General features: G+C 37.5%; 1 protein-coding gene across 1 annotated transcript in view; it reads right to left on the bottom strand.

Moving 5' to 3' along the window:
* Window positions 1-20,679, bottom strand: part of COPB1 (coat protein complex I subunit beta 1) — a 44,219-nt gene extending 23,540 nt beyond the window's left edge. The window contains exons 1-12 of the mRNA XM_028116857.2: window positions 20,568-20,679; window positions 19,694-19,843; window positions 15,196-15,425; window positions 14,620-14,789; window positions 12,633-12,747; window positions 11,301-11,393; window positions 9,557-9,694; window positions 6,947-7,066; window positions 5,158-5,265; window positions 4,927-5,073; window positions 3,592-3,737; window positions 1,288-1,384 (exon numbers count right to left, since the gene is read on the bottom strand). Coding sequence (XP_027972658.2) covers window positions 1,288-1,384; window positions 3,592-3,737; window positions 4,927-5,073; window positions 5,158-5,265; window positions 6,947-7,066; window positions 9,557-9,694; window positions 11,301-11,393; window positions 12,633-12,747; window positions 14,620-14,789; window positions 15,196-15,425; window positions 19,694-19,784 — 1,455 coding nt within the window. The 5' untranslated portion in view covers window positions 19,785-19,843; window positions 20,568-20,679. The remainder of the gene's footprint in view (window positions 1-1,287; window positions 1,385-3,591; window positions 3,738-4,926; window positions 5,074-5,157; window positions 5,266-6,946; window positions 7,067-9,556; window positions 9,695-11,300; window positions 11,394-12,632; window positions 12,748-14,619; window positions 14,790-15,195; window positions 15,426-19,693; window positions 19,844-20,567) is intronic.
* Window positions 20,680-22,594: the final 1,915 nt, after the last annotated feature.

The following is a 22,594-nucleotide window of genomic DNA, read 5'->3' as shown; positions in this document are numbered from 1 at the left end:
CTACAAATCAATTGGAAATACCAATTTAGTAATAACATCAACAGCAAGCAAAATCGTATTTAAATATTCAATCATTTCTATGGAGAAGGCAATTCCACCAATGCGATTTTTGCAACTCTGCATTCAATTTTCTTTCTTTCCCAGGATGATGTAATGGGAAGAACAGGGGCTTTGGAGTTGGATGCCACTTAGCTATTGAATGGTTCTGGGCAAGTTAATTCAACTACTCAGTTTCTTTATCTCTTAAATGGAAATCTTAAATCTATCCATACAAGTTACTTAATAGGAAAATGCTTAGGACAGTGAATAAGACAAAGTACACACTCACTAAGCCTTACTCCTCTTCCCTATCCCTTCCTTTGAAATACTAACCAAAACAGCACCTATTCTAAAAGGAAATAGGGCGCCTGGGTGGCTCAGTCGTTAAGCATCTGCCTTCGGCTCAGGTCATGATCCCAGGGTCCTGGGATTGAGCCCCACATCGGGCTCCCTGCTCAGCGGGAGGCCTGCTTCTCCCTCTCCCACTCCCCCTGCTTGTGTTCCCTCTCTTGCTGTGTCTGTCTCTGTCAAATAAATTAATCTTTTAAAAATAATAATAATAAAATAAAATGAAATAAATCTGACTTATGTGTACAAAATAACTTTATCAACTACCTTTTAAAAACACCAAATGGCAACTATGTATTTATTCCTCAATACCAATCATCTAACGTAAGCTCTAAGAGTCTTCAATCATTACTGGTCAATTCCTTTTCTCGTACGTGAAAAACCTGAAGTCCAGTCAGGTTAAGAAATTTATATCCAAGGTGCCAGAGTTAATTAATGGCAAAAGCAAGACTGTAACCCAGGTCTCCTGACAAACACTGTTCTTCCTATTCTACCATATGGTTGTTTGGGTGAGGAAAACACTGCCAGTTTTAGTACATAAATAGTCTAATGTCAGCAGGGTTCTTGTAATACTCGCATTCTCCTTTCAGAATATACAGGGCTAACACAGAGTTTTACAAGTCTTTTTCTTCTTTTTAAACACATAACCTTTGGTTCAAATAAAATCTTACCTGAAAGGGTAAATAAAACAGACAAAAGAACAGGCATTATGGCTCAAAGCAGGGGAGAGGGATGCCCCTAGTTTCCCAGAGCCTCTAAGCTTTAATTATCTGGGTAATTAAAACACATTTTTCAGTGTTTTTAACTCCAACACTACTAAATAAAAACATAAAAGCAAACCACCACATAAAAGTCAGATTTACTAAAGTAAAAATCACCATTTACTAAAGTAGAACATACCTCCCCAAGGGACCTGCGGACCTCAGTCATCACACTCTGAATGTCTTCCTTGGTACTACAGTATTCTCCCAGGATCCATAATGCGCCTCGGTAAATCCTAAGGGAAGAACAAGTTCTGAAACACTGACATTGCTAACAAATCTTAAAACAGAGTGAATTTAAGCTCAAGAAAGAAAATAAGGGGGCGCCTGGGTGGCTCAGTCGTTAAGCATCTGCCTTCGGCTCAGGTCATGATCCCAGGGTTCTGGGATCGAGCCCCACATCGGGCTCCCTGCTCCACGGGAAGCCTGCTTCTCTCTCTCCCACTCCCCCTGCTTGTGTTCCCTCTCTCGCTGTCTCTCTCTGTCAAATAAATAAAATCTTTAAAAAAAAAAAAAAAGAAAAAAGAAAGAAAGAAAGATTCTGCAGTTCCAAGAGACTATGGATGAAATTTTAAGAAAGAAATGTAACAAAGACACTAAGTTTGATTCTCTCCAGAAATCACAAGGATTAAAAGGAAAATAAGTATTCTCACCCATTATTATTAGGAACACTTTAAAATTGGTAAACTCATTAGTAAAAATAAAATAACAAAGTGTCTCCCAGAAAGGTGTTACCCTCCATTTAGGGCAGAGTTAAGGTAAATTTTATTTTATCATTTACTACTATAAAAAATATACAACTTTGATATAAAAAGTAATTCACTTTTTATTTGTAGTCACTGAAAAGGCAAGATGCTGAATAAGGAAGGAGTGCAAAGGATCAGTAATTAAAAAAACTCAAAAACATAAAGAAAGCAACAATTCTCTAGTTAAGAATGTTAGTTAAACTGAATAAAGTCTTTAGTTATCTTTTCCTTAAGATTTTCATTAAGCTTATTCAGAAAACATTTTAGAAACTAAAGCTTTAAGAGATGATGGGCATTAAAGGCAAAACTTTGGTATGATTTTTTTTTCCTCACAAAGGAAGCAAATCTTTCTCACTTCCATAAATATCAATATTTTGTATCATAAAAACAATTTTACAGTGGCCCTTTCCTTTCTCTCCAATGCAGACATAATGCAAGTCTATCATACTCTATCATTTTACTTTAAATGAAGCAAAATTTGGATGCAACAGTCCTTTCTCACTAGCAAAGGCTATTTAAGGGAAATGCATTATGTCAGATTTAGGCTGCATATTCTTTTCTTTTTTTTTTTTAAAGATTTTATTTATTTGACAGAGAGAGACACAGCGAGAGAGGTAACACAAGCAGGGGGAGTGGGAGAGGGAGAAGCAGGCTTCCTGAGGAGCACGGAGCCCAATGTAGGGCTCAATCTCAGGACCCTGGGATCATGACCAGAGCCGAAGGCAGACGCTAAACAACAGACCCACCCAGCGCCGCCCCCCAAGATATTCTTAAAGAGTATACCTTCCTAGTTTTTCTCTTTCCTGAGACTGGCCTCCTGATATAAAGACTGGAGCTCTAGTAGGCATCTTGGCCATGTAGATGAGGGCCCACACCCTAGAAAGAACCTGGGTCCTAATGACTTATGTTGTCATAAGTTGTCGTAACTGCCCTCTGAATCTTTTTTATTTTTATTTATTTTTTTAAAGATTTTATTTATTTATTTATTTGACAGACAGAGACACAGTGAGAAAGGGAACACAAACAGGGGGAGTGGGAGAGGGAGAAGTAGGCTTCCCGCCGAGCAGGGAGCCCGATGTGGGGCTCTATACCAGGACCCTGGGATCATGACCTGAGCCGAAGGCAGATGCTTAACGACTGAGCCACCCAGGCAGCCCTTGAATCTTTTTTAAAGATTTTATTCATTTATTAGAGAGAGAGCACAAGGGGGAGCGGCAGAGGGAGGGGGAGAAGCAGGCTCCCCGCTGAGCAGGGAGCCCAATGCAGGGCTCAATCCCAGGACCCCGGGATCATGACCTGAGCCGAAGGCAGACGCTTAACGACTGAGCCACCCAGGTGCCCCTAGGCTGCATTTTCAATCCCTCACTTTAATAAATACTAATGGGGGATATAAATAATGGTATCCAAAAAGTGATACACTTTAAAAATATGTTCCTTAGTCACTTGAGGATTCACCATGTTTTAGAGGAAATAAGGATAGAGAAACCTAGCTAAATCACACCTACAAAAGCAAATTTTTGCCCACAGATTATGGATTTATTGAGGTTGGGGTGAGGGGATGTCTACTGTGATACTTATATTGACTTTAGTATCTTGATTCATTTCTTCTCCCTTAAATTTTCTATCAACTGACCCTTTAAAGATAGAAACTGATAAATTGCTTGCTTGACCTTAATTTAAACAGACTTTAAACCTACTTGACAGATTTAATAGCATGAAAGACTTCAAGCATCTTCTCAACAATAAGCATTCTCAGGTTATCAAAGCGCTGAATGGCTTCACGAACAAACTCCAACACATCAGCAGCTGCTGCTTCATTATTGTCACTGAGAAATTCCATTAACTGAAAGGCAAAAAGGAAAACAGGATAAGTTATATAATTTTTTTAAAAGATTTATTTGAGAGAGAGGGAGGCCACACATGTGCATGCAAGTCAGGGGAGGGGCAGAGGAAGAGGGAGAGAGAGAATCTCAAGCAGACTCCACACTGAGCACTGAGTCCGACACGGGACTCGATCTCATGACCCTGAGATCATGACCCGAGCTGAAATCAAGAGTCGGACACCCTAACCGACTAAGCCACCCAGGCGCCCCATAAGTTATATAATTTTCACAAAGAAAATTATCTAAGTTTTTTTGTTTTAAGATTTTTATTTATTTATTTGACAGAGAGAGACACAGTGAGAGAAGGAACGAGCAAGCAGGGGGAGTGGGAGAGGGAGACACAGGCTTCCCGCCAAGCAGGGAGCCCGATGCGGGGCTCGATCCCAGGACCCTGGGATCATGACCTGAGCCGAAGGCAGACGCCTAACGACTGAGCCACCCAGGCGCCCTGAAAATTATCTAAGTTTTAAGAAGTAAACAAATTTACAAACACTATAATAATTTCTGAACATATAACAAAATGTAAGTTGAGAGAAAAGCACTGCTATGTAAACAAAGTCACAATGTCTTTCCTGGGTTTTGTGCAGCCAAGTTTATTACAAAAAACTCACTATAAAACAAAAGCTGGAAATACACAACTCAAAATAAATTAATTGGATACTCCTAAGTTGTAACTAAAAGTAAAGTCATTTCAGAAAAAATTTGGAGTTCAAAGACAAAATTTCAAATTACAATAACATACCTCATTTATCTGACAGTGACAGAAGCCAATGATTCTAGGTACGTATATTTTCCTATAACTAAATCCTTCAACTTTTAAGAGGTAAAACTATTTGAAAGAAATACTGGTTTGTGCTACTGAATGATATATATATATATATACAGCATAATTTTATCATAGGTAACTGTAACAAACATTAATTATAGTAATATGTGGAGGTATTTTTGTCATATTTTTGTGTTTACTTTTTTGATGAAGATGTAAGAGAAAAAAGTCAGATTCCTTATCCTTCTGAGCTTAAGGGTGAACAGAAAGATCATTTCTGACCACAAGATTCAGTCATTCTACTAGACAGTTTAATTGCTAAATAACTAAACCTTTCTATTCTTTTAGAGAATTTCAAAATTAAAGGCATCAGAATTACATACCACAGGAATAACATTTGCAGCCATATCTGGAAATCGGACAGAACAGGAATGCAATGTTCTCACAAGGAGTTGTCTGTATTTGTCAGTATCTTCATGCTCAGACACATTATTTGTTTTAATCACTTCCTTCTTCAGAACAATAACCAACTAGAGAACAAAGTAAAAATAAGTGGGAATTACACCATGTTTGGCCTGACGGCTTACAACAGTGCTGTCAGAGTTTTGTTTTACCTCTTCAACATTCCTAGAAGAGACAAGATCCAGTGCTAACTGCAGAGTTTTCTTGCGTACTTCTAAGTCTGGTGTGCTCAATACTCTCAGGATGTCCATAACCAGATCCTGAGAAAGAAGAGAAAATCCAGAATTAACACCAATATTAAGAGAAAAAAATCCTAACCACAGAATGGAGGGTTCTGACCATCATCACCTTAATTCTTTCATCAATAATAAAATCACTGGTGGTGGAAAAACCAGGTATTTTGGGTATCCTGATGTAACACAACATGAAGTATATAGTATCACATATGATGCATTCAAACTGCAAATGTTTACTGTGACTCTATCAAGCTTTAGCTCAAACTCACAGTTTATAGAAAATTCAGAAGTCAGAGAAACAAACTAAATGACACCAACAGAAAGTAATCAGAGGTATCTACAAGGAGGGGCATCTTACAGGACAATTAGTCTGGTCTCTTCAACAAGCCCGTATCATGAAAAAAATTACTGCACCAACTGAAACATCAATTGTGGTAAGACATATGGTCATGAATTAGACAAGCCAAACAAAAGGGGTATTTCAGGGACATCTGGGAAAATCTGACTTTGGAGTTGGTATTAGATATTATTAAGAAACTATTAATTTCATTAAGTGGGATAATGTTATTTTTGCTCTGCAGGAAAATGTAATGTTTTAATGGCACATACTTTAAAAAACACTATGGCAGATAAAGATTTTAAAATATAGCCAAACTAATTTACAAATTTTACTTCTTTGAAACTTTAAAAAAATTTCACTGATAAAAAAGTTCTAAAAATCAATTCCTATATAACTTTCACTTACACTCACCCATTGTTAATATTTTGCCACATACTTTATCCCACTCTTGGTAAACATTTTAGTGTACATCTCCCATGAATAAGGATAAACTCTTATATAACCACAATTATCAAATTCAGAGAACATTGGTAACAATGATATCACATAATATACAGTCCATAATTCTCATTTCTCTAATTGTCCCAATCATGTCCTGTAGAGCAAATTTTTTGTTGTTGCTCTAACCCGGAATAACATTGAATTTAGCTGTCATGGGGCTTTATTTTTTTTAAGATTTTATTTATTTATTTGACAGAGAGAAACACAGGGAGAGAGGGAACACAAGCAGGGGGAGTGGGAGAGGGAGAAGCAGGCCTCCTGCAGAGCAGGGAGCCCGATGCGGGGCTCCATTCCAGGATCCCGGGATCACGACCTGAGCCGAAGGCAGACGCTTAACAACTGAGCCACCCAGGTGCCCCAGGGAGAAGCAGACTCCCTCCTGAGCAGGGAGCCCAATGCGGGACTCGATCCTGGGACTCCAGGATCATGACCTGAGCTGAAGGCAGTCACTTAACCAAGCCACCCAGGAGCTCCTATGGGGCTTTATTTTTATAAAAATCATTACTCTCACAGATTACACAGGTATGCTGATAATTCCATAGAATTATCTTTTATTCTCAATCAGTTGGCATATTTTTCAAAAATGAATTATATTCAAATTAAAATGAATATCTCTATTGTTAAGAATAACAAATGTAGTACAAATAGAAAAGATATAAAATAACATATTAATTCATGTTGGAAATATTTTTTATGGCAAATACCCTAAAAGGCTATGGCGATTCAAGAGTTACATGTTAGTTGACCAAAATTTAAACTGCCCAGTCTCAAAGAATTTAAGTTAACCAAGAGAGCAAAGTTTGAGTGTTACCTCAATTTGAAAAAGATTTTATCTAGGATTTCTCTCTTTCAGATAACATTTACCTGTAGTACTCGTTCATGAGCAGGATGCTCTTTTAATTCTATCAATCGATCCAGAACGATGAGCTTTACATTGTTGTCACTCTCCTTAATAATTAAATCAATGTAACACTGAGCAGCCGCCTATATAAAAAAAGAAACACATTTTAGGAACACATTCATCCATCTTAAACACAGAATCCAAAAATAAGAAGAAAAAAAAGTCCCTAAAGAAGCCAAAATACATTCACTACTCCTGCACTAAAAGTTTATGAATATTTCCCAAAGGAATGTGTCCCTCTGTTCCCTATATTCTAATAAATCTCATTATTTTCAACTTTAAAAAAGTTAAGAAGAATCACAAGTTAAAAGGATGAAAAGGGGCTGTTATAGGCAGAAATGCTAACAGTCAAAAATTAAGGGTTGAAACTAAGGAACAAGGCAGAAAAAAGCAGAGTATCCCCGAAAATATAGCTACTGAGTATCTTTGAGTTTAGGTGCAAAGTCTAACACACCTGCATTACAGTACAGAAAAATCAAGACTATAAAGATGACCCTGACTCATTAAAAGCAGAAGACAAAGGAGCAAACCTGAAAGAGCTCCCAATGGCCAAAACTGGAATAGAATGATCAATGAAACAAATACTGATAATGATTATAATACATAGAAAAAAACAGCCATACTGATATGAAGAATAAAGAAGGGAGGGAGGGTGAGGGGTAAAGGGACAGCTCTTCTTGCAGGACTCCAGTTAATAAATGTATAATGAGGGAAACAGGAAGTCACCATTAGAATATCACATTAATAACTGCTGTACAGAAATGCTAAAATTAGTTGGTATAAGTTTGAGGAGAAATAGGATATTTGCAGTTTCAAAGTATCTTCCCATGTTATTTACTGATTACAAAAGGAAAAATCACAACTCAACAGTGGAGATATCTGGCAGGCATCACCTTAACCGACTGATCAAGGTTAACATCACTAATAGTATTCCAACATCATGTACACTCCTTGATACAATACACTGAGAAAGGTTCATCACTTCCATGGTATTCTTCCCCAAAATGCACAACCTCAATCTAACTGTGAGAAAACATTAGACAAACTCAGATTGAGGGACATTTTACAAACAAATTGACCCAGTATTCTTCAAAAGTGTTAAGGTCATGAAAAACAAGAAAAGGCCTGAGGAGGTGGCACAGATTGGAGGAGACTAACACATGACAACTGAATGTAATGTGGGATCCTGGATTGAATCCGGTACAAAAAAAGGAGATTGGTGAAGTAAACTGGTAGAATTCAAATAAGATCTACAGTTTAGTTAACAATATTGTTCCAATGGTAATTTCTTAATTTTGACAATTATACGTCTTGCTTTGCAAGACGCAAACATTATGGGAAGCTGGTGAAGGGTAATGAGAACTTTGTCCTATTTTTACAACTTTTGCTGTTTTGTTGTTCTGTAAGTCTAAAATTATTTCAAAATAAAAAGTTAAAAAATTTTTCTAAGTATTGGCAGGTAAAGCAATCGAGTCTCCTATTGATACAAACTGGCTTTATAGAACTATTCATTCTCTGACTATATTAGGGGTTCTTCATGTAGTCTTTTTTTTTTAAAGATTTTTTATTTATTCATTTGAGACACAGAAATAAAGAGTATGAGCAGAGAGAGAGGCAGGGGGAGAGGGAGAAGCAGGCTCCCTGCTGAGCCAGGAGCCCAATGTGGGGCTTGATCCCAGGACCCTGGGATCATGACCTGAGCTGAAGGCAGACGCTTAACCATCTGAGCCACCCAGGTGCCCCCCTCATGCTGTCTTGATACAGTAAATCAGAGAAGAGAAAGCTAACATTCCAATATTGAAAATATGCACTGTAATCTTTTTTTTTAGGATCCATCATGTAGGATCCAAAATTCATTTTCCCAGATCCAGGTTTTAACGTAATTAAAGTATGGGGAGAGATCTTAAAATACCAGTATCATTCTCCAGAAACTAGTATGAAAGCAGGAAGGAAGGAAAAAAAGATTGGACTATGTAAGGAATCCAATAATTTCACATTTATAAATCTTTTTTTTTTTAAGATTTTATTTATTTATTTGATAGAGAGAGAGGCACAGTGAGAGCAGCAACACAAGCAGGGGAGTGGGAGAGGGAGAAGCAGGCTTCCCGCTGAGCAGGGAGCGTGATGTGGGACTCGATCCCAGGACGCTGGGATCATGACCTGAGCTGAAGGCAGACCCTTAACGACTGAGCCACCCAGGCGCCCCTAAATTGTTATTTCTGTGCCATGTAATGCCACGTAATCACAGAGTAAACTGCAATGCCACTAAATCATTAAGCGCTGGGGTGCCTGGGTGGCTCAGTCAGTTAAGCGTCTGACTCCTGGTTTCGGCTCAGGTTGTGATCTTGGGGTCCTGGGATCAAGCCCTGCCTTGGACTCCAAACTTTCCTCAGAGTCTGCTTGAGATTCTCTCTCTCTCCCTCTGCCCCTTCCTCCCCTGCATTCTCTCTCCCTCTCTCTCTCAAGTGAATAAATCTTTTAAAAGAGAACAAATTAAAAAATAAAAAAGTAAATTATAAGTGCTAAGACAGCACATCTATCATCTAACCAGCACCAAAAGAAATAAGCAGTACCTTGATTGCAGTAGGCGCACTAGAGAGTGTCACTAATGTTCCGGCAGCTTCATATTTTACAGCTGGGCTAGATGACTGTAATAAGTTATAGATGCAGCGAATGAAACGAGCCCTTTCTGATGGATTAGCATGACAGACCTGGAGAAGAGAACATTTAGGTTTCAACTGACTCCAGGGACACCTGCTTTCAAACAGATTTTTTTATAGATGTCAGCTTAGATGCTAGTTTTCTTAATTTGAAAACAAAGAATAATGATATAAGGGCATCTGAAGATGTCAGCCAACATGAGATGAGACACTGACTGGTAATTTCAGGAAGAAATAGGTTTTACTTCAGACAATTGTTACAGCTACTCATTCATTTATTTATTCAATCACAATTAATATTCTCACTCTGTCACAAAATATTTTCAAATGGTTTATAATAAAAGATAGGCATACTATACACAAGTGAAAAAGAACAAGAAAATGTAAAGTAACAAAATCAAGGACCAAATGCATTTAATATGGATACTGTGATAGGATATTAAATTTGGGATGTCATGTCAAAAAGGGAAACATGATGGATATCAATCTCAATAGCTAATAAAAGGAAAATACCTATTCTTAAAGCAAGAAAGATAACCCCTTTCTCAAGTACTATTACTTATTTATTTGGAACCATATTCCATACTGTGGAGACAACTAAAATTTTCTATGCTATCCTAAATATATTTTCCTACCTTTACCTATGAAGCAAAAATTCCTTATTCTTTCTTTTCTGAAGTTGGTTTTTATGTCAGATTTTCCTTTAACATATAAATAGTCAAATCTCTTTTATTCAGGCATGACTCAAAAGCTATTTCCTCTTACTATATAACCTGGACCCTGCTAGACAAAGAAGTCTCTGAACAGCAGAGAATTCCTATTTTTGAGAGCCTCAGCAGCATCTCTAAACCATACAATGAATTAAAAAGAACTAAATATTTACAGTTCTGGTTTCATCTTAAATGCCAAACCTAAATGACTGGTTCCCTGTGTTGAAAGGGGCCCTTTTCTTTCAGAATCAAAGACAGTGATCATTAGCCCAGTGTCTGTTGTGGGTACTTTGTCAATATTATCCTATTTAGTAAAGTCATTCCTGATGTATATTTTTGTTGGCCTCCAATGGTATCAATAGCAAAACTGGATGTTATGTACCTTTTATGAGAACATTAAGATGCAATCAATTCTTTCAAAGAATATATCAAATTTAAATGTTACCAATAAAGCACTTCATTTTAAAACCCAAAACTCATCTAGTTTTAGACTTCCTACTGGTCAATGGCTAACAATGTCATATTGATATATTTAAAATCTATTTTCCTTTACAAACAGGGAACACAGAAAATATTTAAAGCTTTTCTGATTTGTTTTTAGATTTCCAAAGTAGTCTGGTGTGCACTCAAGAAAAGATCTTGAATTTTTTTTTCCAAAGCCTGATTCAAAATCTATTCAGTTACTTAATAGTGCACGATGATTTCTCTGCTGCTGTATTGGGTCAAGCCATGAGTTTTTAATAAAATTCTTTAAGGAGGTTTAGAAAAATTGGAAGTGTTTGGAAAACACAATAAACCAAAGGAAAAAGAAAAAAAAGGCTTTCATAGATTATGCTATAAAATATTTCTACTACTAAAACATATTATCCCAGCAATTAAGCAACATTCCAGAAAAAGAGAATTTAACCTTAAGCTCTTAAAGTGTATTTTACCCATTTTAGTCTTACCTTATAAATTAGTTCAACAATAACCAACTGAAGAATGTCTCCAAATGTCTGAACTTGATCAATGCAAGTACTTAGGTAATCCAAAGCTCGATCCTAACAAAATAAAAATACATTTATCAAATTCCACCTCATTCAATAAAAGGACTTAATCAGTGCAACCTTTAAAAAACATACACAACCAAATATAAAAGAAATGAGGAAATCAGGGCAAAGAAAAATTAAATGAAGGGAAAAAAAGGTGAACACATACATGTAAGAAATAAAGTCTAATACATTTCCTAGAAATGGGCCACAAATTTGGGGTCTGAATTTTCTAGCAGCTATGAGGAGAAAAACACTATGTGTTACAAGATTCAGAGTACCCATACAATCAAAACAAACCAGCTGTTTAGGAGCATGGTTATTCCTACTTCTAAGACTTAAAAGAAAAATCTCAACGATTCTCATATACCGAATGCTGATATAGAAAAGTATGACCTCAACAATATCTCTACAGCAAAAGTATCAGGAAATTTTATTGAACTTTTTCTGATTATGCCCCCCGTGTAGGTAAACAGCATAACACCAAATATATAGGTCAATAAAGCCAACTTTCCAAGAGGACAAAACATCCTGGCCCAAATAAGCAGCTTTCTTATAATCTTGTTCATAAGATAAAATGACAGCATCTAGATTTCAGAGAAATGGGTAGATTCCATATCGTTCAGTCTTCATTATTTCCCACATTTGGAGAATACTGGACAGCAAAAATTCCAAGATTACATGCCACCAAAGTATGCAGAGTCACTGACCAACCCACCATCCCCCCACCCCCCTCCCGATCCATACACTTTAAGCACCAGCAGAGCTGGATGTAGAGTTGACACCAACTTACGAAATCTGAAGAGCCAGTAAGGATACACATCTACACTGAAGACCACGCTTCTTTCACAGACATGGCTCAGGGTGAACTCTATACAAAGCTACCACTTTTCTCTATTAAACAATTTTAGATCTATACCAATAGAAGGAATAACAGGTTCAAGCCCCAAAACAGAGTGTTACAAAATATGGCCATAATGATTTCAATCTGGAAAAACTGTCAAGTGGCTATTATTAAATATCTCTCAGATGTTTACTAAAAATAAAGTATATACATAAGCAATTGTCTGGAGAAAGACTAAGAAAAAACTATTTTATACAAATTAAGTTCAAAGATCTAAAAAAACCAAAATATATGAACATTTGCACTATAAAAAAAATCACTGACTAAAAACTTGATTAGGCCTATGTAAATACTTTTAATTCTCATTTGAATACAGTCATAAAAGTATTTTTTAAAAAGTACTTCACCTGATCTGCATGAATTAGCATCATAAAGGCATTCCTTTTGCAACTTGCATCCTTCTCATTCACCAGAAAATCATGTATCAGTTCAGGAGCATCAGGTATAAGATGTTCAAAATTCCTTGAAATAAAACAGGTAATATTCATATTTAATGAAAACCTACTTTGTTATTTTAGTAACTGCCTGGACACTACTAAAAGTAATCTTTATCAAGCTTTATAACACTGTCAATTGTTTTGCTTTTTGAAACCTTAAGTCAATTAGAACTGTGGGTAGGAATCACAAACTTACATCTTCATCTATTAAATTATCAAATTATATGTTTTCTAGTTTAATAAAGAAAAAGCTGACTTCTTCCACATGCTATCTTTCACCAGAACATCTCTAATAATTGTCTTTCATATACTTCATATACTTAGGAATACAAGATCAATGCCCATGATGACACTCTCAATGTACTGAAAGAGTCTTAAGAATTATCAGGAATAAAAATAGTCCCTTGAGGGGTGCCTGGGTGGCTCAGTCAGTTAAGTGTCTGCCTTCGGCTCAGGTCATGATCCCAGGGTCTTGGGATCAAGCCCCGCATCGGGCTCCCTGCTCGGCGGGAGAGTCTGCTTCTCCCTCTCGCTTGTGCTTTCTTTCTCAAATAAATAAATAAAATCTTTAAAAAATAGTTCCTTGAATTGTACTAATTATGCATTATAATTACTCATTCACTTACTTGCTAACTTACTTCCTATTCAGGAAAATTTTAAGTATTTGTAGGATACAGAATAATGAACACCAGCTGACCAACCGTCACCTGACCTCAACAATTGTTAATTCATGGCCAATTTTGTTTCACCTATACCCCTGCCCACTTCTTCTCCTCCCATATTATTTTGAAGCAAATCCCAGACCACTTATCACTTCTTCTATAAATATATTGGCATATTATAATTGAGGATACTTTCTTTTTAAAACAAATCATAATACCATTATCATACCTTAAAAAACTTAAAATTCCTTAATATCATCATATACAGTGTTCAAATTTCCCATTGTCTTATAAATGTCATGATTTTTGTGTATGCAGTCTAGTTTAAATTCTGAAATTTGTGTAGTCTGTATGGTAACTTTCAAAGAACTCTACATTATTAACCAGAATACTACTTCCCCAACAGATAACAAAATCTAATATAACAATAAGAGAACTATGAAATAGAACAATCAACTCTTAAAGTACAAAGATATTTATAAAAGTTACATCCTATGTCTAAATAGATTTGACACCAGGGTGGGGGGATGGGTTAGCCTGGTGACGGGTATTAAAGAGGGCACGTTCTGCATGGGGCACTGGGTGTTATGCACAAACAATGAATCATGGAACACTACATCAAAAACTAATGATGTAATGTATGTTGATTAACATAACAATAAAAAATTTAAAGATTAAAAATAAATAAAAAAATAGATTGACACCAGTAATTATAAAAACCAAGCATTCTAGCCTTATCTAACTGGTTCTTTAAATCATTTTTAAAGTCCAAAATCTTCAGCTTTCAAAGAACAGGAATAAATTGAGAACTGCAACCTTTCTCATTAAAAAGTTCCCTGCTTAAGGCTTCTAAGGGTAAAAAGACAAGACCCACATTCCACACAAAGAGAATTCAAAAGCAGGGCCAAAAACTCAAAACCTACAAGGGCTAAGCAAGTTACCTAATTGAGTGGGCTGAAGTACGACTGAGAATGATAGGCACTGTAAAGTACACAACTTATTTAAAGGGAGCTATTGTCAATTTCAGCGTAATGCTGTCATGCAGAAACTAGGACCCAGGGTTGCCAGATCTTTTCAATGTTGACAACATAAGAAGAAGAAAAAAAAAATATCATTCTGGCCAAACAAACATTATCTACAAGCTACGTACAATCTGCAAGGAACTGCTGTGGAACCTCTAGTCTAAAAGACTAAATAACCCTCACCGAACCAAGCCCTGGTGGGCCTTTATTTACCTGTAGATTGTATAGATGGCCAAAACCGCATTCCTTCTAACATAGCTGTGCCGGTGCTCCAGACAAGCACGGATAGCCGGCATTAAAGGTTCTAGCAATTCTGCTTCTTTCAATTTGCAAAGAAAACGAAGAGTGGATCCTCGAATAAATTCATTAGGATGCTGAAGATCCTGATAAAATTTAAATACGAAATGTTGAGTTCCAGCATTTTACAGAACAACACCCAATTAAGTGCAAAATGTCCTACGAAAAAAATAAGAAAGTAAGTTTTTGGAAAAAGATCTAGATTATCAATTTCCTTCAGATCCCTGTCAAATCAATTTCTACTTATCACAGCAATGTCTCATATTCTATGTGTCACTGGTTTTTTTTAGGAGTAACATAAAAATGCATGAAAAATGTCCAAAGAAAGTAACAATAAAATTTTTTACAATAACTTTTTACAATTTCAGTTCCAATTATCGATAACTTAGATCTTACCCAAGATTTAATTTTAAAAATTAAAACAAATCCCATTCCACGAATTTTACAATTAAAATCAAAGGAATATTCAGAAATAACCATGGTTTGGTTTACCTTTCTGTATGCATCACATACAAGGATCATTTCATGTAAAAGTCTCCCATCTGGAGTTGTTTTAGGAACAATTTCCCAAAATACCAGAAGTAATTTTTTGATGGTATGATCCTGAAGAGGTAGCACAAAACGAATGATGGTCATTAGAAGTCCAGGAAGCTTTTCACCATTCAGAATCATAATGATTACTTTCTTCAAAGCTTCAGTCTTCGACTTCACATCTCCTTTTTCTGATACCAAAAAAAAAAAAAAAAAGCACAATCACTTCAAAGGAAAATTCTCCAGATAATTTTACAATTCACAAAACATTTTCTCATTTTACCAGCAGTAATGATAATAAAGGCACTAAAGAAAGTGACAAGGCGGGGGGGGGGGGGGGCTCCTGGGTGGCTCAGTCGTTAAGTCGTTAAGTCTGCCTTGGCTCAGGTCATGATCCCAGATTCCTGGGATCAAGCCCCGCCTGGGAGCCTGCTTCTCCCTCTCCCACTCCCCCTGCTTGTGTTCCCTCTCTTGCTGTGTCTCTCTCTGTCAGATAAATAAATAAAATCTTAAAAAAAGAAAGAAAGAAAGTGACAAGGGTTCTGGACCTAGCTCTGCCACAAACAAGCTGAATGACTTTACACAAGTCATTTATCTCTGAACCTCATGATACTTTACATAGAACATGAAGGCACTGGATTAGATCTCTGGTCCCTAACCCATGGAGTTAATGTAGAAGCCACGAATCTGTAGGTATACCAAATGATGCATGTCTCAAACACAGATGTAGCTATTTTTCACAGTGTAAATAGATGCTGTCAGAATAAGCGGCTCCTGATTTCAACATTGCTTTTAGTCGGTTGTGTATTTCCTCAAAGTTACAATCATTATCATGAGGGGAGGAAGGGGAGGATCAGTGGCATTTTTTTTTAACATTAGATCTTCAAACTCAAAAAGGCTGGGAACTAATACACTAAACCCAAAATCCGATCATATTTCTACGGGACTATAAAACTTCCGTGCTCGCTTCAGCAGCACATATACTAAAATTGGAACAGACTACTAAACTTCAGAATCTTTCTTAAGAAACACCTAAAACACTGGAAGAAAATTAAAATGTACTAGATACGTAGCCATTATTTAGAATTAAGGATATTTAAGATACTAGTTTATTGTTACTTAGCTTAAAGCGATTTACACTATAAACTGTATTATGCAAAACAATCTATAATTTAATCATTATCACTGCATTCTGAAGAATTTATGGTAAAAATATTTTGTGTCCAAAATTCAAAGGCAGGAATGTAGGAGGCAAGCACATCGCTACAGCTGCTTAGATCACAGAAATAAGCAAATTATCTACGAGAGGGGAGGACAAAGAGGGATGAAGTTTTTAATAATCTTAAAAGAGTTATCATGAGAAAAAGAATAAACTAGGAATACATTTCCAACAATTAGAGCTAAGTGGCTATCAAATGAAGAGTTCTTTGTTGTTGCCAAAGAGACAAGAGACTGTGAATGACCAGCTGGTAGTTACAGAAAGGATTTAAGCTTTGGAAGAATTATAGTAGGTAAATCAAAATTTCTTTCTAGCCCCCAAAGGCTCTGTTATCTATTACTAGCTTGGTATAACATTTTCACATGTTGCAGAATAGAGAATATTCTCAGGTTCTCAATTTGTGTTCAATTGAGAACACAGTAAGGGTTTTTGCCAAACTTATTCCACAAGGGTGAACATTTTTGTTTAAAACACACCACTTTCTTGTGCATCTCTCCCTGCTTCAGAGTATCTTATCTCCTGCCACATATGAAAAAAAATTGGTATTGCCATATCAAATCAAGAAACAAACAACTGGGGGCGCCAGGGTGGCTCAGTTGGTTAAGCATCTGTCTCCCAGTGTCCCGGGATCAATCCCTGCATCTGGCTCCCTGCTCCACCAGGAGTCTGTTTCTCCCCCCCCCCCCGAACCTTTCCTCCCCTCCCCTGCTCATGCACGCATTCTCTCTCTAATAAATATATAAAATCTTAAAAAAAAAACCTGTAAAATTATGGAGTACCAATCTGTGCAAACCTTCAGTTTTTAAGTCTGTGAGGATGACAAAACAAAGCATCAGGAAAGGTGACTGTAGCCAATAGCAATCACCCTGATAAGAAGACAGATTGGGCAAAGTTTTAAGTGGCTAAAGTTGTATTTGCTGGGCCTAAACAGGTTTTCTTATCTTTGTCCTGAGCTTCCTTTCCGAATATAAAAAAAAAAAGGTTTTTTTTCTAATCTGTTTCACAGCATAAAGGACACAAAGTCCAAAAGACATAAAACTGTATCATTATAATGCTGATGTCTTCTTTTGTTCCAGTTTTTGACTACTTTTCCCAAACTAGCAAATCCTAAGGGTTTAGCAGGATAAAGCTCCACTTGTAATTACATGTTAAAAAGTTTAAAAGTTTCATAGAAAACATGTAAAAAATCTATACCATTTACAATTCAAGCCCCCTTAGCCCTAATTTCCATTTATTCAACAATTCAAACTGAGGTGAAGGATGTTTTTTTCCTACATCTTCAAACTTTTCAGAACTTCTTTTCTTCCATGAACACTACTAAAAACATGGAAAATTTAAAATATTAATTCAATTCGCCAAAACCTACCAAGTACTTCCTACTCCAGGCAATGTATAGTCATCAGAACTCATGTCTAGTGACTAAAAGCATAAAGTAACTCAGTATTTCACAAACAAAAAAAGATTTGTTACTCAAACTGGAAACTACTTCTAAACTTTTTCTCACCTCAACTCTTCAGATACAGTAAAAAAATACGCATAAAATTTGAGATTTGAGACTACTTATTTATTTTTTGGTAGGGGGAGGACAGTTAAGGCAGCTTTAATTAAGAAAAAGGTATTGTTACAATTAGAGGCAGGTTTTATGCTTCATCTTCCCAGCTGCAACCTTAAGTATTCGGGAGTTTTGTTTTTTTTTAAAGTAAGCTCAATGCCCAACATGAGGCTTGAACTCAAGATCCTGAGATCAAGACTGCATGTTCTACCCACTGAGCCAGGCAAGCGCCCCAAAAACTTTTAAATTATAAGAAAAAAACAGTAATGAAAGTTTATTCATTAATGTGCATTCTATTCTACTATAAACATTAACATGAAAAAAAAAAGATCTGTGGCTTTTGTATATAGGGGTATAGGTTTAAGTGCCATAAAGGAGGGTTTCTTTTTCCTTCTCTAAAAATGGATCTCTTGGGTGCCTGGGTGGCTCAGTTGGTTAAGTGTCTGCCTTTGGCTCAGGTCATGATCCTGGGGTCCCGGGGATCAAGTTCCGCATCGGGCTCCCTGCTCAGGAGAGAGTCTGCTTCTCCCTCTGACCCTCCCTTTCTTGTGCTCTCTCTCAAATAAATGAAGTCTTTAAAAAATAATAATAAATAAAATAAATAAAAATGGATTTCAATAGAAACCTAATATTAAGTAGCCTAAAATCAGGATATTCCATTACTGCTGATTAAGAGGTGGGAATAGGCAAGTAAAATATTGTCGCCTTTCAAATGGCAAACTACCTTCTAAAAGATACTTTCAAGATCTGAAGCATAATTTTCACTCTTCTTTGTTTTAAACTACAGTAGTTACCAGTGTAAGTTAAACTTATTTTTAGTAGTTCAATGAAACAAGAACCATTATTTTGGAATGTGCATTACCTTGAAAAATTGTTTTTCACAGAATCACTCACAGAAAGAATACAGAGTATACACTTTTAAAATCCAGAAATATACTTTCCTTTTTGTATAAATGCTTTATAAAAGCTTAAACCTTTTTAAACCTCAAATACTCAAAAAGCTTAAAACTTTCTGTAAAACACATGTGTATTCCGGGGTTGACTTCATTAGTTCAGTAGGTGGTAAACCCAAAGAACAAAGTTCTTTTAGTTTTACAAGCTAAGTAATATGAAGTTAAGTGCACAGAGGAACTGAGACATTCAAATACACATTCTCAACCTGTTACCTACAGAGAACAGTCAGCTACACTTAAGCATCACATATTAAACTATATAAGCCATTATGTTATTTTGAGGAATATCTAACAACTATTATGTTTCTTTAGCTTTACTAAGCTAAGCTGAGATGCTGTTTTATTTCCAAAAACCAATACTGCAAGTCTAAATGTAACAAGTTTTCTCTTTTTCTTTTTCTAGATTTTATTTATTTGAGAGGGAGCCAGAGAGAGGGTACAAGCGGAGGGGAGGCGCAGGAGGAGCAGCAGACTCCCCACTGAGCAGGGAGCCTGAAGTGGGGCTCAATCCCAGGACTTGGGATCATTAGCAGAAGGTATAAGCTTAACCGACTGCGCCAGCCAGGCGCCCCAAGTTTTCATTTTTAATAAGACCAAAGTTCTACTGAAGAGATCCTAGAAAAAAGTATTTAGACAAAAAGTAAGTATTTCTAATTACAAAGAAACTTGAAATGGAAATGAGCCTTTTATTTTCATTTTTCTCCATTTAATTTTCAAAGTATTATCAGAGTTTACCTAGATCATTTTTTAAGCTAATTTCAGACGGTGGTTCTGAATCCATGGGCACGTTAATTAACGTATAGCACACGTTCTCGGCAGCCGTCATGGTTTCCGGATATAATCAAACCTCGATACAAGATTTAAGGATGACTGATGCCAGAAAATCTAGAAAAATAGAAAGATATCATTACAAGTAAAAAAACAAAAACAAAAACACAACCAGTAACTACCGTGATCTTTACTGTCTCAAGTTCATTCAGTTTGGCTAATGAGTTTTAAAGTATCAGAAGGGCAAGGTCAATTTATATTGTATCCCATAAAAATGATGCCTATTTTAATAAAAGACACGCCTGTCTGCCTCGGTCTAAGGTACAGACCCCACGACCCCACCCAGGACTTGAGAATGCTGTACTGCAACACTAAGGCCCACAATAGAGTGACAGTGCCCCAGTCCCGCCCAACCATGTAACAGAACAATGATTTTTAAACATAACACACAATCTGAACTGCTCAAGTGAAAAGACCCTGTGCGCGAATACTCGGCTAAAAAACCTTAAAACATTTTCTCGCGCTCACGGGTGGACCCGACTGTGTGTCGGTCGGTCCATTAGCGCGCTGCACCCCCACCCCCTTCCCCTCCTCCAGCAAAGCAGCCCCCGGCCCGGAATGATGAGCCCCGGGGCCCCGGGAGGGATTAGACCCCTGGCCAGTACAAAAGACCGGGAAAGGGCGTCCGGCCCAGAGCTTCCCAGCCCCCCGTTCCACTTCGCCAGGCCCGGACGTGAGCGGCCTAGTCGCTCCCCTTCCGCATCTTCCCGCAGGAGAGCCAGTTCCTCCGACTCAGCCCAGCCCAGCACGCCTCGGGGACTGGGGGCTTTTGGCGCGCTACCTGGCTCCAAGGGGCGGCGGCTACGGCAACGGTGGGACCGTGGACTCCGGCTCCAACCCGCAGCAGCAGCCGCAGCTCCGCACAGTCCTAGGCTGACGTGGAAGGGGGTGGGGTGACGAGGCCAAGCCACCTAGCACCTACGGCAACACAGAGAGGACAAGCCTTCTCCGTCCTGCGCCTGCGCTCTGTAAGTATGCCTCAAATCTCTTTCTTGTAGTCCACGGCAGTTTTAGGTGGCAGGGGGATCTGGGAAAACATTAAGCTTTCCCTGCAAGCCAAACGCTGAATTTAGCGCTGTGGTCCTTTAAATGCTACCTAGAAATTGTTTCCTCTTCCAGGAACTACAACAGCCAAGGGAGGAAGTGCTCGGAATGGGAAGCCCATTTTATAAGGGCTGTATGGTCCAGGGGGAAAGAGCAGTAGACTGCGAGAGCTGGAAGCCCCTTTGTAGCTCAGGGAAACAGGGAAAGTAACTAATTATTATTTGGGAAAGTCACTTCAGTTCTTCTAATAAGTGAGGGTAGATTCTGTGAAGATCCATTTCAGTTCTTAACGTCTCCAGTAGTCTCAATCTCTGCCTCTGCGGTTAGGCTGGGGTTGGTGGGACAAGGAAGTCGTACTTTACAATGGTCCTTTTCACGATCTTTTCTGAGCATCCAAGAGATTAACTTTTTTTTTTCAAAAAGGGAGATTGACAGTCACTGTTTTAAAGGATTTTACGTTTCTCCAAAAACCCAATTGTTACAGCTACTACCAACCGTAGCACCTTCGGTATTGCTCATATGCGGTTCCATATGCCGCCACGTAGCATTACTCCTCAAAAAGTTTTCTGGCCAATTATTATTTAAAAAAAATTTTTTTTGAAGCCTTGAGCAAAATATTGTGAATAAAAGACATCTGACAGAACTTGCCCTTAACAGGTACACTTCCGTTAAGAAGATAGAACATAAATATTGTCTCATGTATCTAGAATCCAGCTATTTGAGATTTCTTCTTTTTAGAACCATCAAGCAAAATATAAATTCTTTGAGCACCCAAAATATATCACAAAGGCCATGTGTTTACAGCACTTTCTAAGAATGTTCTTCAAATCCTATGTATTGATTTTTTTAAAAAAAACCTTTTATCTTGAGATAATTGCAGAGTGACCTAAATATAGAGATCCCATATATTCTTCCCCTAATTTCTCCCAGTGGTAACATTTTGCATACAGTTCAATACCAAATCCAGGAAATTGACATTGATATAATTTACTCCTCATTCAGATTCATCAGTTTTTACATGCACTCTACTTGTGTATTTAGTTCTAGGCAATTTTACCATGTTTAGATTCATGTGACCTCCACCAGGCATGATACAGAACAATTTTGAGGATCCCTCCTGCTATCCTTTTATACAGCCACTTCCCTCCTTAACCCCTGGCAACTACTAACCTGTTGTCCGTATCTCCGTAATTTTGTCATTTCAAAGATGTAATATATATTAACTGTACAATGTAACCATTGAGATCTTTTTTTTTTTTTTAAGATTTTTTGTTTATTTGACAGAGAGAGACAGCGAGAGAGGGAACACAAGCAGGGGGAGTGGGAGAGGGAGAAGCAGGCTTCCCGCAGAGCGGGGAGCCTGATGTGGGGCTCGATCCCAGGACACTGGGATCATGACCTGAGCTGAAGGCAGACGCTGAACGACTGAGCCACCCAGGTGCCCCGAGATCGTTTTTTCATGCAACATAATTCCCTTGAGATCAACCCAAGATGTGTTTACAACAGGTTGTTTCACTTGTGTATTCATGTTTAACATGAAATTTTTACAAGAACAGTATCTGGTTTCCAAGCCCACTTTATCAAGAAGTGACAATCTGTTGGCATGAAATGAGGCCCCCAAAAGCATAAAAACTAGACTTGGCAATAAGAAAGCTCAGCAGTGTAGAGCCACCATAGTGTAGGACCAAGCATACCCACTTCAATCGCCCTGGAGGCTCATTGTGTTACAGAAGAAAATTTGAAGACTTATCCTGACCAAGTCAT

This window comes from Eumetopias jubatus, unplaced genomic scaffold (assembly GCF_037043125.1).
Source record: "Eumetopias jubatus isolate StellerSeaLion01/CBP00866 unplaced genomic scaffold, mEumJub1_p1.0 scaffold_13, whole genome shotgun sequence".
NCBI lineage: Eukaryota > Metazoa > Chordata > Mammalia > Carnivora > Otariidae > Eumetopias > Eumetopias jubatus.
This window is presented reverse-complemented; position numbering and strand designations above follow the sequence as displayed.